Source organism: Urocitellus parryii, chromosome 5 (assembly GCF_045843805.1).
Source record: "Urocitellus parryii isolate mUroPar1 chromosome 5, mUroPar1.hap1, whole genome shotgun sequence".
In the NCBI taxonomy this organism is placed as follows: Eukaryota; Metazoa; Chordata; class Mammalia; order Rodentia; family Sciuridae; genus Urocitellus; species Urocitellus parryii.
Genome location: NC_135535.1, coordinates 107,740,488 through 107,758,178, shown reverse-complemented (window position 1 = coordinate 107,758,178; position 17,691 = coordinate 107,740,488). Strand labels below are relative to the sequence as shown.

The following is a 17,691-nucleotide window of genomic DNA, read 5'->3' as shown; positions in this document are numbered from 1 at the left end:
AAGGGCAATATGGAGTTGGGGGAGGCAGGGTGGCAGGATAGAAAGAGGGCAGTGCAGAGCAGAGACCAAGGCAGGGCAGGACCCCAGCCTCCTCCTTCACCTCATGCCTGACCCTCACTCTCCCATTGCCATTGACCTAACATCTACCTCCTTCCTTTTCAGAGAGGTATGAGAAATGCCAAGGCCCTTTGACCTTTCTCCCAGAAGAACTATCTCCCCAAGAGTGCTGGTCACCACCCCCCCATCCTGGACTCTACCTCAAGGACCACACTGCCTCTTGCTCTTTGGACTTCGAGGGTCAAGAACTGTAAATTTATGTATCATAGACACCTATGAGCCCCACATAAAAGTTGTACACAAAAATGACTGCTTGGTCTGTGCTAGATCAGTAGGAGAAGAACGAAAACTTGGGAAGGGGAATCACAATAAGCCCAGCCTTCTCCTCTGTCAGCTAGCATGATGGCAGTGGACTGCTGGCCCTAGTCAGGACCATTGCACCGCTCAGATTTGTGGTCTCTGCCCCAGCCTCTCACACTGAATGACCACTCCTCCAGGCACAGAGGTTTAATTGCCCAGTTTTAGTGTATTTACAAAAGTCCACAGCTCCAGCTGGAAGTCCCATTGTTCTGTGCTTGCCCCTGCTTTGGGACAAATCAGCTTACTCTGTGCTTGCCCAGACAGGGGGCAAATGGTGCCAAGTTTCCATTAGTGTGATATAATTGATTCAAAGATTGCTTATCTATTGTGAAAAAGGGCCCAGGACCAACCAGGAGCCCCTAGGCAGTCTTGCTGGGTCCCCCACACCCAAAACAGGCATGAGACACGGTGCACCTATCCAGAAACCACTCTTTGGGCTCTGGAAACTCTCAGCCAAGCTGAGAAAAGCTATATACACGGAGCGGGTAGCACCGAGTAAGTGACTCCGGCTGACGGCTGCCGGCTCTCGCCTTTCCCTCCAAGGCCCTTTCTCTCCAGAAAAACAAGGTCCAGGGGGCATGTCGCAAGATCATCCCTGCAGGAAGCGCGAGTTGGAAGCAGCGGTCACAAGGACAGTGTTCTTCCCTGAGGCGGGGGCGTGGCCTCATCGGAGGAGGCTGGGTGTGGGCGAGAAGGAGGAGGAGCTACGCAGCGCCTCCTCTATGTCCTCCAGACAGCCGAGCAGGTCCATGTCGCGGAGCACTTGGCCCAGCAGGTCCAGAGTGGCCTTGTGTCGTGGTGTGCGCTGCCGCCATGCAGCCAGCATGCTGTAGTGCGCCTCGCGCAGGCAACGCCCGTTCTGCAGCTCCAGCCTCTCGATCTCGTGCTCACCCAGTCCCAGACGCCGCACCAACTCCTTCCAGCGCGACGGGGGCACTCCATCCACCACTGCATACAGCGTCGCAGGGTCGGCTACAGAGGATAAAGACAATGAACCTCCACTGGCGGCCCTTCCCTGGCACCCTCCACCTAGCTTTGCTCCCTCCAAACTCACCATCAGGGCGCTGCATGCCGGCGGTGTCCTCCCACTTCTGAACCTGGGTGATGATGGGCGTGGAGGTGACGGGCATGGTGAGGATGGGGTCAGCCCCTTGGTGGGTTGCGGTCACCTCCCTCAGAGGTGACACAGCCCTGAAGTTGGACCAATCAGTGGGGCAGGAGGGTTGGGTGGGGCTGAGGAAGGGACTGGAGCCTGAGTCTTGGTGCTTGGTAGGAATTCCTTCAAGTTCCCCCTGAAAGAGAGAAGGCACAGCATTAATGAAAGAGAAGAGAAAAGAACTCAAACTTCTTTATTCTGGAGGGTCTGGGGATAAATGGGATTTCTACTAGAGCCCATATGGTGAAAGATATTTGGGTATTCCAAAATTATGAGGAATAGTCAGGGAAGTTTGGGGTAGGTCCCAGGTTTCATCTCACCTCTTTTATTGGAGTTGGTTTTCCACAAACTGAGAAGAGAGAGAGAGAGAGAGAGAGAGAGAGAGAGAGAGAGGGAGAGAGAGAGAAACCATCATAAATTTCACTTCCCCTCTCAGCCCTGGCAACCAGCACTGGGACTGGCCATGGGGACTTGCGGTGACACGCCTCAGGGCCTATGTGGCCCTGGGGACTAGAGAACTACTGATGCCACGTTACCTCCCACCAGCCATCCAGGACCACCTCCAGCTTGGAGTCCTCAGCAGCAAACTAAAAGGACACTTCCTCTCATATCCCTCCATCTTACCCATCTAATCTCCTACATCTCCACCAAACACTCTTTCCCTTCCCAAAGGCACTACTCACCAATGGAGTAGAGTTTGGACTTCCACCGCGGGTAGCGGCACATTAAACCAATGAGGAGTAAAGAAAAAAGACAAAGACCAAAGAGGATCACCAGGGGCAACAGCACTGTAGTACCTGAAGAAAAAGCAGATCACAGTAAATGGGGAGGGGAGGGGGAACAGCCAGGGATGCATGGGGTGGCAGGAGGCCAGGTGAACATGGGCACAATATGGCTTCTCCTTACCTGAGTCCAGAGGGTTCTGAACATTTTCAGATAAGGGTGGACACGAATTCATGCAGTCTGGGGTATTCTTACATCTAAAAGAAGAGACAGCACTGGTGAAAAGAGACTCTACAACAAGAGGAACACAAAGAATGTTGGAAATGCTTTGCTTTACAAATCATTTTTGCTATCTCTTAATATAATGGAATTTAACCTATCTTGAGAAGTGATGCAAAAGAATGAAACAGTTAATCACAGAACTATTTAATTTTAGATTTAGAAGGGATCTTGAAAAAGCTATGTTGAGAAAGTTAAAAGCATTCAAGGTTACAAGACCAGGGTATAGTTCAATGGTAGAACATTTGCACCAGACCCTAGGTTCCATCTCCATCATGGGAAAAAAAAAATTCAAGGTAGTTAAGGTCAGGATATAAATTCCAGCCCATTCATTAAGTATCACTGTGAAATAAGCAAGTCATTTCACCTCTAAGCTTCAGTGTTCTCACCAGTACAATAGGGCTAATTAGCCTGACATAGTCAGTACTTGATAAATGGTAATTATTAATGAGTGTGCAAATACAATATTAATATAATATTGTTTATTAATACATTGTTGGTAGGATTGTGGCAGAGAGAGGTGCTATGGTTTGGATCTGGAATGTCCCCCCAATGTGTTGAAGGCTGGGTCCCAGTCTGAGGCACTACTGGGAGGTGGTGGAACCTCTAGGAGGTGGGGCCTAGTGGGAGGAAGTTAGGTCACTGTGGACATGCTCTTGGATTAAAACAGGCCCACAGCCCCTCTCCCCTGCCCCCAGTTTCTTTCTTTCCCTGTTTTCCAACCTCCATGAGGTAAGCAGCTTTGGTCTACCACATACTCCAGCCATGATGTTCTGCCTTATCACAGGACCAGAAATAGTAGAGCCAAATGACCATCGACTAAAACCTCTGAAACTCTGAGCCAAAATAAAGTTTTCCTCCTTATCAGTTGATTGCCTCAGGTAGTATGTCACAGAGATGGAATGCAGACAACACAAGAGGTCTAAAGCACTATTTCTCAAATAACATTGCCAGTGATAGTACCTGGCTTTGAGTGTGGGGGTGACAAACATGCACATGAAAGGAAGGTTGTCACCTTGCTGCACCCCACACAGATGCCCCTACATCTCACTAAGGGCAGCCAGAGTCCTCTATAGAAGCAGCACATTTTCACATGTGGAGTGATAACTACATTGGGGAAGCTAGAAGGAGCTTGAGAACATGAGTTCTTAGTAGAAATCTGACAGCAGTGAAAGGCACTTTGGCCCACCTCACAAGCTCATGGTGAAAACCATGTGGGATGAAGGTAAAAACTCTTAAGAAGAATAACGCTTGGTTGAAAAAAAGAAAATAAATAGTTTTGTGTCAGACACTTTTGTAAGTGTGTGTATGTATGTGTGTATGTTACTGGGGACAGAAACCAGGGCCTTCCAATGCTAGGCAAGTGCTCTATCACTGATCTACACCCTCAGCCCCACTATCCTTACTTTAAAGGTAAGAAAAATAAGGCTCAGAGATGTTAATAACTTGCCCAAGGTTGTACAGCTTCCAAGTGGCTATGCTGGGATTTAGGCCCTCAAAATTTCTTCTTAGCAAGCAAGTGTGCAAGAACAACCTCTGAGTCAGGCATGGTGCCAAGTCACTGTAATCCCAGTGACTTGGGAGGCAGAGGCAGAAGGATTGCAAGTTCAAAGTCAGCCTCAGCAAGTTTTAAGGCCGGCCCAGGCAACTTATCGAGACTCTGTCTCAAAATAAAAAATAAAAAAGGCTGGGAATGTACCTCAATAGTAAAGCACTCCTGGGTATTGAGAAAAGAAAGAAAGAAAAGAACAGCATCTATGGATCCAGGAGTGAGAAGGCCTTATCAAGAGGACTGGGGCAGAAATACCATATCATAGCAAACCTAAGATGCCATCAATAATAAGAGATACCATTCTTGATATACCACACACACAGCACATGCTCAAAAGCTGCCAATTAAATCATGATACATCATCAATTGTTGTAAGGCACAGTCTGATTTCAGAAATGTGAAAGTAGATGATGTCCTAGAATCAATAAACAACAATATACCCTGTTGCTCAAGTGTTTGAAAACCTGAATTGGAAGGACTGCAAGTCCTGGGGGAATGAGCTTCTATCCAAAGACTTTTGTGTGTGTGTGTGTGTGTGTGTGTGTGTGTGTGCGCGCGCGCGCGCACACACTGGGGATTGAACCCTTCGGGAGCTTAACCACTGGGCCCCATCTCCAGCCCTTCTTTTACATTTTATTTAGATACAGGGTCTTTCTGAGTTCCTTAGGGCCCTGCTAAATTGCTGAGGCTGGCTTTGAAATTGTGATCCTTCTGCCTCAGCCTCCAGAGCTGCTGGGATTAAGATTTGAGGAACATTTTTTGGGGAAGAGGGAAGGTCGTCTGGTATCTCGATGAAGTGTCTCCCACTTGGCTGGCCAATAGGAGAATGTTCATTCTGAGTGTTTCCCTTGCTCTGCTAGGGCCTCTCAACCACAGTCACCCCACTCATCTCAGTCCCCCATCCAACACCTGCTGCTGGCCGATACTCACTCACTGCAGGAGACACACTCATTTTCTTTTGGAAAGAACCCTGAATGGCAGTTGCACACGGTGTTCTGGCTCTCCTGGCCTGTGGAGAGAAGGCACAGCTACAGAGGGTGCACCCTGCACCCTGGGGATCAGAAGACAAAAGTGGAGTAGGGTGGGATGGACATGGCTCTCAGACCCATGACCACAGGAGTAGGAAGAGGCACACTCCTCATGGGGTGCAGCAAGGTGACGACCTTCCTTCTGGGAGATGGGCTGACCCCAGGGCAGGGAGACAGCTTGGTCTTGGGATCAGGCAGGCCACACTCACAGGGGATATGCACGGTTCCGTTGAGGCAGAGGCTGCAGGTCATGCAGCGAAACCGTTTTCCACTAAAATATTGGCGGAACTGGTTTTTCTTGCAGCCACACACAGTGTCCTGGTTCACTGTGCAAGGAGAAAGCTCCACCTGGGATAGTTCTGGTGAGGGAAGAAGATGGGGCTTGAGTTCTGCATCCCTTTGCCATATTTACTCGACTTCTCCTTTCCCTGTGTCCCTTCACCCCCACCACCACGTGCACCTGTCTCTGTAACATACATTCACACCACGAATACAGCCCACACGAGCACACTCATCCTGCCCACACCCCCCAGCATCAATGCACATACCTCACAGGACACTCAAGTCCCCCCAAGAGTCTGGACCATACACACTCCCATTAGAGCCCTCAGCCTCTCCTGAGACACACCTTTCCGACACATGGAGCAGCTGAGGCACTGTCTGAGGTGGTTCTCTGAAGCAGTAAAGGTGCCATTCTCACACTCCCTGCAGTCCGTGTCCAGCCCTGGGCCTGGACAGTCATTGTACAAGTAGGTTCCTACAAATGGGGTGTCAGGGTTAGGCTGAGCTCAGAGCTCACAGAAGGAAGGCTCTAGAAGAAGAAAAGAGGGAGAAAATTCCAGCCCAATAGAGGCAGTAAAGTTAGAGGAATCAGGGTGGGTCCTAAGTTCTCGAACATCTGTAACAAGCAAAGGAAGACTCAAGGCCCCACGACTGAGGGGACTCACTGTTACCACTTTCTCCTACCTTTGTGGCACTTGGTACAGCAGATGGAATGATTTTGAGGGTGGTTGTATTTCCCCTGAGGACATAGACTATCCCTCTTCTCTCGGTCCATAAGAGGAGCCACCAGTCCAATGACCCCTGAGGGGTGTATCCCCACCAACACATTCAGAAACACCTGAGGAAGAATCAGAGAGAGGGGACACCATCAGGAGAGGGAGGGGCGGGCGGACTAGGGGCAGCAAATCTAAAACCTCTGTGGCTCAAGTCCTTCCTCAAGGAACTGTTCGCCCCTTGGACAGGGGATGCAGAGCAATCTTAATTGTTCTCTAGCTGTCCTGTGTGCTAAGTTTTGCTCCTTCAAATCAAGTCTAGCAAGCCCCAGGCCCAGGCTATATCTTATCCTGATTCACAGTTCCCCCCCACAGCCAACATTGCTGGCCACAGGGCAGATGTTCAAGGAAGGTTTAGTGTTGTCGTTCTTTGCAGTGTTGGAGTTAGAACCCAGGTCCACCCATGTGCTAAGCACACATGCTACACCTCCAGCCCAGGAGATGTTTTTTGGATTGGGAACGGGCAGATCACTTCCACTATGGCCCTTTTTTTTCCAACTAGCCACCCTAAAGATTGAGGTGACGTTTCTCCATCTGTGTCTGGCAGGGTTCTCAGTGTATTCACTTTGTAAACATTTACAGAAGTAAACAGTTAGGATCTGTAAACTTTCCTGGATTGTTATACCACTACAAAGTATTTTGGATAAGCTGAGCATGGTGGGGGATGCCTATAATTCCAGAAATGTGAGAGTCCGAGTCAGGAAGATCACAAATTCAAGACCAGCCCGGGGAACTTAACAAAACCCTGCCTCAAACTAAAACATTAAAAGAGGGCTGGGGATGTAGCTTAGTGATCAAGTGCCGCTGGGTTCAATCCCCAGTACCACAAAAATAAATAAATTATAAAAAGTATTTTGGGAAAATCAGATGGGGATGAAAGTGAATGACATTCCTACAGGTGCCATCCCTAGGGAAGAAGGGCAGAAGCAAAAGAAGGACATGTTTTTCCTATAAGCTAAGCAAGCACTACACCCCCAGCCAAGCATTTCTTTATACATTTGCATCAAACCTTACTCAGGACCCTGCCCGCATACTTCATGCCGCATCACCTTCCACAGCTAAATTTACAAGCACTCACACTAAGCTGGTGAGGACCAATGGGGAGGGGAGTCAAAGTGAAACTTCAGGGGTAAAGGATAGGGTAGGCGGTGAGAAACTTTAGGTGGGAGCAGGAGTGGGCAAAGGCATGCAGGTCACAAGTAACTAGAGCTGTCCAGAAGCTGGAGATCAGGCTCAACCGACTGGTCAGGAGGGTGTGCCTGAGATCAGCCCTTTGCACAGCAGGGTATCTGGAAGGCAGATTTCAGAGCTGCGTAGGTTTGGGCCAGGCCCACAGCAGCTAAATTGCTTTCCTGGTTCTGGTTTCAGTATGGAGAAAGCAAAGCCAGAAGTCGTATTTAGCTCCACTCAGACTGCTCTTTAATCTGTCCTGGCTTCATTTTTGGTTCTCTCTGAGCCTTGATTCTTCTCCTTTCCCCCTGATACGAGCCATTTTTTGTAACAATTTAGGATGTCTTCAAAAGTTTGTTATACACTGGGATAAGCCTGGCATGATGGCACATGATGAAATGCCTGTAATTCCAGTTTCTCAGGAAGCTCAGGCAGCAGGAGCACAAGTTTGAGACCAGCCTGGGCAATTGAGTGAGACCCTGAGCAAGTTAGCAAGACCCTGTCTCAAAATAAAATTTTAAAAGGGTGGATTATGTAGCTCAGTGATAGTATTTCTCTGGTTTAAACCCCAGCACACAAACACACACACACACACACACAAAAAAAAAAAAAAAAAAAAAAAGAGCAGCCCCACTGGGGAGAATCAGACTAATTGGATCACAGAAACCCAGGAGAAGGCCTGGCAGGCCACAGTGCCCAGCCTTGACAGCTCCCTGCAGGCCCTGAGGTCCTAACAGCTCCAAGCAGGCAGGCAAGTTGCACCCTGTCATCTGCCAGGAGCCACTGCTGCCAGCGGCTGCGCAGGTCCGGAAGCTCAAACCTCAGCCACAAACATGGGAAGCCATACACAGAAACAGTAGCAACCCCTGTAGGCTGTAGGCAGGCGTGTGCCCACACACTCAGAGGGCAGGGGCTCCAAGGGCAACAGGAAAGGTTGGTTATGGGAAGAACTTCCCAATCCTGAAATGTGTGGTTCCTTTACCCGAAGAAGAACATGGAGTACCTAAGGTCACTGACACTTTGAATCCCATCCAAGGGGCTTGGAGCAAAGCCAATGGGCAGAGGCAGTCAGGAAGAGGCACTGAGGGGCTTTTCAGGGACCTCTGGCCAGTGAGGAATGGGCCTCATAGAGGCAAGTAAGGAGAGAGGCTTTCTCAGGCCAGCACACATGTGTCCCTCCCTATCCAGAACTTTGGGGGTTAAGTCAGATCCGGGAAGGGGAAATCTTTTCCCAGCAGCTCCGCCCCAGTGACTCAGTCCAGAGGGAGGGGATAGAGGGGAGAGGAGAAGGAACTATCAACTTCAGCTTCCCCAGCTCCTCAAGGGTCATGAGTCAGCAAAAGGCAGGGCCAGCCAGCAAGTAGGATGCCATCTCGTCCCTTCCTCCAGTGGGCCCATCTCTTCCTCCCACTCTACTCAGCACCCCTTTTCACCCCCTGTTCTCCTTAAAAGAGACAGGCAATGAACCCCTGTCCCACTTGGCCCACAGATTTCAGGGAAATGCCTCCCTCTCCCGGTCCATCCCAAAGGGAAGTCTCCCTCGACCCTTGGCTTCCGCCCATCAGGTCAATAGCTGCCCCTCCCAGAGGGCCACTCAGTTCCTTCCCTCCCTCCCTCCGCATCCTTCCTTTAGACTAGGCCCCGCCCTTTTTCTTCTCCCAGTTCAACAAGTTGAAGGACAGATAAACCCTTCCCTGGACTCTTGCACCAGCCTCCTGACACCCCTTAGTTCCAATAGGAAGCCAAGGGAGGCTGCCCTCCCACTCTGGGTTCACCACATTCCCACAGCCTGCCTTGTTCTGGCTAGTTGTGTTGGGTTTGGGAACCTCCCTGAAGTCCCCCGGACAATCCCTAGAAAATAGGGCCAGTTCTGAGGCTCCATAGCTCCTTCCCAAGCCCAGTGACTGCACAGGAAAAACTGCAGAGCCATAAAAACTCATTTCCAGGAATGAGAGAGCAAGCAAAAGAGATGTGAGAAGGAACCAGCTCTATTGCTCAAGCCTCTCACTGCTCACAGCATGCTCCAGGCCAGCCCTTTCTGACCCTGAGGTGCCAGGGCCCTCAGGCTCCCCACCAGTGGGCACCATTTGTTGGCACCAGCTGGCCCAGTGAGCCCAATCCATAGCACTTGCCTTAAGTGGCAAAACCAGGAGGTGAGCTCTGAGGGCCCAACCCCAGTCTGACTGCCTCTACTTGGAGCAGAGGAAGGGCAGGAAGCTGGGGGTTCCTGTGGAGAGAGACTTGAGGGGGTGACCCAGCACCTCTTCATCTCCCCCCACAACTTCCGTCTGGGGAGACTTTAAAGTGTGACTTCCGGTGCTGGTCCCAGGACTGCAGAGCAGAGCGGAGAAGTAGAGATGGACCCTGTGGTCTAACCCTGACCCAGTCACTGCTCAGGGACCCACTTTGCTCTGCCATTTCCCCACAACAATGTGTTCATTAAATTAAAATGTGTTTGTTCATTTAATGTCAAGATCTTGGAAGAGCTCATGATATTGTCTCCTCCAAGGACCCTGTTGAAATCCCACCCCCACCATGAAGCCCTCTATTGATGATGACACATGTTTTCCCCACCCAAGTTCATTAGCCACTCATCCCCCAGCAACCTTGAGTAACACGAACTGACCATACCTACTTTGGTCTCTTATCATACAAAGGTTATTTAAGATGAATAGATATGATCTTCCCAAACAGACCACAAGCCCCATGAAATGAGAGATCAGAGAGTATCTTGGTCAGAACCCTATCTTCCCCTCACGGGAATCCTCTCAGTATCAGGCCCACAGAACTAGAGGGACAGATTAACATGGATTGATCAGTCTGTCTTCCATTCTAGTTGAAACTAACCATGACTTCAAGAGGGAAGTGGGGAGACAGCACTCCCCGCATTGAAGTACATTTATATCCTGGGGAGAGTTTTCAGACTCAGCATTCCCAACACACACAGGCACACACACGCACACACACGCACATGCCTCTACTGAAGATTTTGAGAACCCGCTGTTAAGACCACACTTCCACTTGGCTAGTCCCCAACCCTTAATATGCCCCAAACTTAATTCATTCATCTCTCACCTAGAGTCACACCACAAAATTCCTGGTGCCAATGCCAAGACATTTGCCCAGCCCTCTCCTCACAGCCCCTGTCCCTAACCCTGCTGCTGTCCTATCAGTTCATTTGCCAGTCTTTCCTCTGTGATTTTTCTTTCTTCTCCATGTTCCTCGATGGCCTCACATCTGGATTATTGATGATTGCAAAGGTCTTTCTCTTCCCTGTTCCAATCTTTCCTATGCTGCTCAGAATGCTCTGAGCTCCTGGCTCAAGTGATTCTTCTGCCTTAGCCTCCCAGGGAGCTGGGACTGCAGCCACCTTGTCAGGCTTCCCACATACTTTCTTATCTGTGTTCAGGCTTCAACTTGTTCCACAAGTGTGAGAATCTTCTCCATCTCCAGGGCCTGCTGGAAACATCATTTTCATTCCTTCCCTGAATGCACATGTCAGGGATATCTAGGCACTTTTATTCTGAACATAGTCTAGGCACAGAATGGGCCTCTGAAGAATAGTTAATGGATGAAACTCTCCACCTGGATCCATATTCAAGGTTCTTTTTCACACATACCCACTCACTCCAATATTTCCACTCTCATTTTCTACTGTTCCTCACATGGACGTTCCAGGCCAGCTAGTAGATATTTAGCTCCTGTCCCCACCACCTCTCAACAAAATCCCATCTCTCCATTCCTCTACATTTCCCCAAACCAGTCTCCCAATTCCTCTGCCTTCCTCCCTTTTAGCTGCCAGACAGTGACTTAGACGTCAGCTCCAAATCCACTTTTCTATGAGGCTTTCCTTCCCTCATTTCATCCAACCAATCTCTTGTTCCTTAATTGATTCAACAGTTAAGGGACAGTCTTTGTGCCAGGCCCCATGTGGATGATGGGGATGCTGAGATGGATAATCATCCTCTTAAGAACTCTCAATGAGTTGAAGACAGTCCACTGTAAGCCCTAGGATGGGAAGAGCGCTCCAGCCCACAGCTTAGCAGAGACTCCTGAATCAGCTGGGGAAACTCCTGGTTTCCTGGAGCTGAGATTCACTAAGCAAGAAAAAGCAGCTGGAGCTGGGTACAGTGGCGCATGCCTGTAATCCCAGCAGCTCAGGAAGCTGAGGCAGGAGGATCACAAGTTTAAAGCCAGCCTCAGCAACTTAGCAAGGCTCTGAGCAACTCAGCAAGACCCTGTCTTTTCTTTTTCTTTTTTTTTTTTTCTTTTTATGTGGTACTGAGGATCAAACCCAGTGCCTCACACATGTGAGGCAAGCACTTTAACAATGAGCTACAGTCCCAGCCCTAAGACCCTGTCTTTTAATAAAATATGAAAAAGGATTGGGGATGTGGCTCAATGGTAAACTACCCCTGAGCTAAATCTTTGGTACAGAAGAAGAAGAAGAAGAAGAGGAGGAGAAGAAGGAGAAGAAGGAGAAGAAGGAGAAGGAGAAGGAAAAGAAGGAGAAGAAGGAGAAGAAGAAGAAAGAAAGAAAGAAAGAAAGAAAGAAAGAAAGAAAGAAAGAAAGAAAAGAAAAGAAAAGAAAAGAAAAGAAAAGAAAAGAAAAGAAAAGAAAAGAAAAGAAAAGAAAAAGAAAAAAAGAAAGGCAGCTGGACTCCAATGGGTCTTTTCCTCGGGGTACCGGGATTGACCTCAAGGGTACTCAACCACTAAGCCACATCCCCAACCCTATTATAGGAGCCTGGCTCCTCCAGTGTGTTCTGAAGTCATTTTTACTTTTTTTGCTATCTTGGCCCCTAGACTGCAAACTCTTTGAGAATAGCAAACTCCTACTTGCTTTGCCACACTCTTCCCGTATTCATTGTTCCCTATTCCCACCAGCACCTCCCACTCACACATACACCATATACTCTGTGCTCTGTTCTGTGTGCTCTGTACTGTTAGTTGAATGGTGCTCACCTGCAAAGCCCATGGACAACCCTCTACAGACCTTGCCTGTCTCCTGTTGCCCCCTCAGCTCCAGGCAAGGTTTCCATCCCTAATGGTCACATCCCCACCAGGGCTGCAGCAGTCTGGTACCAGGCACTCTCCCCGTACCCCATGCTGAGGATTAAACTCACAAATGCTAGACAAGTACTCTGCTACTAAGCTATATTCCTAGCCCAGGCATTTACCCATATTCAGACTACCTTTACTTTCTGTTTTCCAAACACAAGTAGCCACTGAATAATTACTACTAATACCACTAATGACGATAATGTACAAGCTAAAGATTTATTGAGTGCTTTCTGTTATCCCTACTGGACCATAAACTTGAGAGTAGGAATTTCATACACCACTGAAATCCCAGCACCTGAAACAGTGTCTTTCACAGAGTAGGCACTTAATAAATTGAAAATACACTTAACATGTATCCATCTATTTAATCTTAAAAATAACACTACAAGGTCATCATGATTATGTCCATTTTAAAGATAAAGAACTTAAAGCATTAGTGGTCAATAACCGGCTTAGGTTCACAAGCTGTGGCATGAATCCAGGTGATCGACCACCACAGAGAGAACAGAATTAAGAGGACAGGGCAGCTGGATGGTGCGGGGAGAGTAGCCAATGGAAGGACAGTCTTAAGATGGGAAGAAAAGGTAGGACTGGGGAAACAGGAAGATGGAGAAATGAGAAGAGACATAACAGAGACAGGTGCCGCTTGAAGTCTAGAAATGTGAGACTAGATCAGAGAACAGAGGTGGAGGGAAGGATGAAAGGTGCTCACAGCAGGGCTCAGGAGAGTGACAGAAAAGGAAGGCATGCATGGTGGGGAAAAGACAGGGAACAGTAGGGACCCAGAGAAACTGCCCACAAAGGTAGGAAAGTCCACCCCACTAAGCAGGGAAACTGGGGACTCCAGGTATCTGAGCAAGATGATTCCAGGACACAGGTGAAGATCAAGGATACGTTAAAACAAGGCTGAGGCCAGAGAAAGGGACATTTTCCAGTGACGAAAACAACTTGCTACCAACTTCCCCAAACTGAACAGAGGATTTAGAAACCAAATCATTGTTGTTTAGGTCTATGGGGAGGGGGTTGGAAGGAGTCTGGGAGCTGAGGCTGAGGCTGAGGCAGAAGGACAGAGTATGCCCCCAGGTGGGAAACCTGGGCCTCCCAGGGCCCAAGACAGCTATCCACTGGTTGCTTGTCCCTACCCAGTATCTCACTCCACTCTCCAATCCCCCCACCACACAGCATCCCAAACCCACCCCACCGACCCATCATCTGCTTCCCAGGCTCAGTTTCCCCATTTCACAAGCCATTCAACTCCTGCGCTCTAACAGGTTGCTCAGCTGAATTCCACAGGTGGCCTTACCACCCAACATACTCCTGAGCCATCCAGCTGCCCAGGGGGACTAAATTCCGAATCATCTGGACTCCAAGAGGATCCACCTCCTTCTTTCCTTCCTTTCTTCCCCCCTTCCAAATCCGCCCCACCCTTGACCTTCCACCAACCCCCAAATTCCCAGACACCCCCTGGCCCAATCCAACTTCCTGGGCTGTCAGAGCTTCTTTTCACTCTCTCCCTTTCAAACTCGTCCCTCCCTGCCCCCTACTGCCCCTGCCTCAGTGCAGCCCCTTCTCCTAGAGAAGGGTGATTGGGGAAACCTGACCGGTCAGCGCCTGAGGTCAAGCCAAGCCGGCCTGAGACTGGCACCAAGGACAGGCCGAGGCGGGAAAGTCCGGTCCCCTCCTGCCAGGAGGCGCATGCCCCCAGCCCACTCTTCCCTTTGACCCGGGTCTCACCAGTGGCAGCAGCAGGCCAGGTACGATGGGGAGGCCCATGTCGGGCCGGCTGTGGGCTTCACTCCCCCATTGGGGCTCGGGGCGACGGCGGCGGCGGCGGTGGTGGCGGCGCCAGCGGCGCGGCAGCGACCGGAGTCGCACGGGTCTGACCAGGAGGTCCCCAGCGCCGTCTGGGCCCTGGGGTGAGGGTGGGGGTTGAGCGTTGAAACTTGGGGCAGGATATCACAACCCGGGACCAGGGACCTTGAACCCGGGAGGCCAGAAATGGAGCCTGAATCTCAAGAACTTACAGGAGAAAATTAAAGCCGAGAGGAGAGAGAGGTGGGAGGGGAAGGGAGAGTGGCGGGCGGTGTTGCAACAGGGACAGGAAGAGCCCGGGGAGGAGGCGGGGGTGGAGGGTGGAGGGGGCCAAGGTTCTTTAACGCTTTGCAGCCCAGTCAGAGGCACCAGAGCCCCAGATCCCGCGGCCTGGCACCCTGGGCCCACCCATCCACCCACTCGCAACCAAACCCCAAGGTGCACTGACACCACCCCCTCCCCAGCCGCCCCCGGCCCTGGCCTTTCTCAGCTACGAATGGGAAGACCTATGATTTTGGAGTCAAATTGTCAAAATGACTAAGTTCAGTTCAGAACCCACTACTTTTTAGCTAGGTGATTTTAAACACAGGATCTAACCTCTCTGAGCCTGTTTTTTGATTTGCAAGGCCAGGACAGCCTATCTCCCATGGTTCCTGTATGGATTTACTGAAACAATACACAAACGTCTGACTGTGGGAAGTACTCAGTGTTTCTTAGTGGCCCTCCCCTTTACCCTGGAGTTCCCACTGGCATTCTATTCCCCCTCTCTGGTGGGAGTTTGCCCATCCAATACTCAAAGTCAATTCTCATCTTAGTTTTCTGCCCTAATTGGGACCTTAACCCTTGGCCCCCACCCTCTCGCTCTTAACCAGTTTTCACCTGACAGGTGCCCCCAGCTGTTGATCCCAGCTCTGCCACCAACTGTGGGACATCAGGCAACCCTGCTCCTGAGCTTTGATTGGTTCCTCTTATTAAAGGGGATAAAGTGTCTGCCCACCTACAAGGGGAAATGAGGCCATGAAGATCAATGAGACTATTTGTGAAGATGCTTTGGATATTTGGGTATCTCCAGGAGATATCAAAAGTCCATTTCCAACACCCTTTTCCCAAATATTTTGTCACATCCATCAGAACTGACCCTAGAAACAGAATTTATGGCAACCCCCTGACTCTCTAGAAGAGAAGAGTGAGGGCCAGAGATACATAGCATTTAGAGGCAGAGAACCCCCAATTCTTAATTTGCAAACAAAGGGCCCCCTTTGTCTATGAGAGACACAGTGCCACTTTTCCCAATGTCCCCTTGGGGTTTATTTTTGTTTGTCCTTTGGGGTCTTTTTTTTTTCTTCCTTTCTTGTTTGTTTTGTTGTCAGGGTCCCTCTCAGTCCCCATATCCTGTCATCCTCTGTTAATGTAAAATACTATCCCAGTTTAGGCAGGGCTTCTCCCAAGCAAATTCTATACCCTGAGTACAATATTGACTCAAATGCCCACGGAATACAATGCCTTCCCCCATAGGCTAAGTCTTTCAGGTGCTGAGGCTGTAGAAAACACAGGGGGACCAGAAAGTGCTGTCCCGGGGCTTTATGATGTAAAGCTAGAGCTCCCTGCCTCTTCTCCCTTTGATCCACCAGCTGACCTTCCAGCCCCAAGCCCTCCTGCCTTAGCTTTTCCTGCCTCTGGTTTTCTTGCCTCTGCCATCCTAACCCTAAAGGCAGGGCATCTGTAAATGGGAATGGAGGGTTTAGGTGCCCCCACTGGTGGTGGGACTGACTTTACCCTGTCCTCCAGCTTCTGGAGAACTAGTAGGTTGAAAGTGGACTCACAGAGGAAGGGTTCACCATCAACATACAAAAAGTCCAGGTACAGTAGGAGTGAGGCCCAAGCAGAGCTTTGGAAGAAAACAAGTTCATTAGAATGTAGTGCAAGGTACATGATCAGTGTAACTCCACATGATGTACAACCACAAGAATGGAAGAATGTGCATGTATGAATAATATGTCAAAACACATTGTGCTGTCATGTGTGATTAAAAAGAACAAATAAAAAAGAAAAGAATGTAGTGCAAGGGTCAGACTGGCCACTTTCCATTGTGAAGAAACCAGGAGAGCCTCAGGCTCCTCATCCCTAAAATGAATGTGAGGCTTGGGGATGTAGCCTAGTGGAGAGCCTGCTTAGCATGTGTAAAGCCCTGGTCTGAAGCCCCAGCACTGGGGGGGGGGGGGGGGAGTTAAATAAATGAGAAACTCACTAATACCTCTCACAGAGTTGATTTTATGATTAAATGCATATAAAGTGTTTAGCAAGTGTTTGCCATACATTAAGCATTTTATAAGTGGTGGCAATATTAATAGTTCATATTAAAATTAATGACAACATCAATGTCCCCTTTTTAATATTACAAAGACTCTCAATAGTCTGTACAAACTGCCAAAGCCATTAACACAAAGCTTGGCACAAAAGGTGAATTTCTTTCATGATTTAGGATAATTGTTGCTTTACTCATTAAGTTTAAACCCTTGGCACATGTGATACTGAATTATTCAATAAAATTCTATTAAAAAGAAGAAGAAAAGATGGTGAGCAATGGGTGGATCTAGGGCTATGAAAACTTAGCTAGTTTAATGGAGGAGGTGAAAGTGAGACTGTGATCCTTTCGGGGGTAGAAACAATAATGGTGGGTGAAGTGGGAAAGAAATGAAAAAACAGAACGGGGGATGACAGAGTCCGAGTCAGGTTTATTGAGACAAAGGAGGAAGAAAAGAAAGAGCTTCAGATAGCAGAGATGCCCCTCCCCTATCACGTCTCACGTGCACCCACACACAAACACACACATACGTAACCCAAAAGGGCACTGAACTCTGAGTGACGTGGGTTCTAGCTCCACCTCTGTCATTCGGGACTTCATCCTATCACGGGGAGGCAGGGTGAGTCATAGAAAGAGACCTGAGTTCCAGGCTAACTCTGTAAAAATTATAAACCTGGGGAAATCACTGTACCCACTAAGCCCAATCAGGAAAAGGAGGCCATTTAATCACTTTTTTCTCTAACACCCTGATGCCAACTCTTAGGACGAGATAGAGATGAGGAAAGACCTCAGGGAGGAAGTACAGGCAGGCAAGGAGAAACTGGAGCATGGTAGGGATTGCACCATCTACAATCGATCCAGCTTAGTCCAGTAGGTGCTCCCTCCCCAGCCAGAGGAGAGGGCACTGGGCACGGGGTGGGACAAGGCGGAGACCAAGACTATGGTAGAGAGAAGATAAGAGCAGAAGCTACCTGAGGACTCTGACCGTGGAAACTATCAGGACAGCACCATTTCCCCCTCATCAGCCTGAATCTAGGAAAGGGAAGTCAGAAGTCGCCACGTCATTTTGGCTCATGACCCTTCCTATGTCCCCACTCCCTTTACCAACTCCTCCTCTTTCCTCAAGATCC

General features: G+C 49.2%; 1 protein-coding gene across 1 annotated transcript; it reads right to left on the bottom strand.

The window, feature by feature from the left end:
• Window positions 1–549: 549 nt before the first annotated feature.
• Tnfrsf1a (TNF receptor superfamily member 1A) lies at window positions 550–14,518 on the bottom strand. Its single transcript, XM_026403253.2, has 10 exons — window positions 14,179–14,518; window positions 6,122–6,275; window positions 5,784–5,912; window positions 5,365–5,514; window positions 5,058–5,136; window positions 2,480–2,553; window positions 2,257–2,370; window positions 1,894–1,922; window positions 1,472–1,709; window positions 550–1,389 (listed from the first exon to the last, which is right to left on the bottom strand). The coding sequence occupies exons 1-10, from the start codon at window positions 14,215–14,217 to the stop codon at window positions 1,082–1,084; spliced, it is 1,314 nt and encodes a 437-aa protein (XP_026259038.2). The 5' UTR covers window positions 14,218–14,518; the 3' UTR covers window positions 550–1,081.
• Between the last annotated feature and the right edge of the window lie 3,173 nt (window positions 14,519–17,691).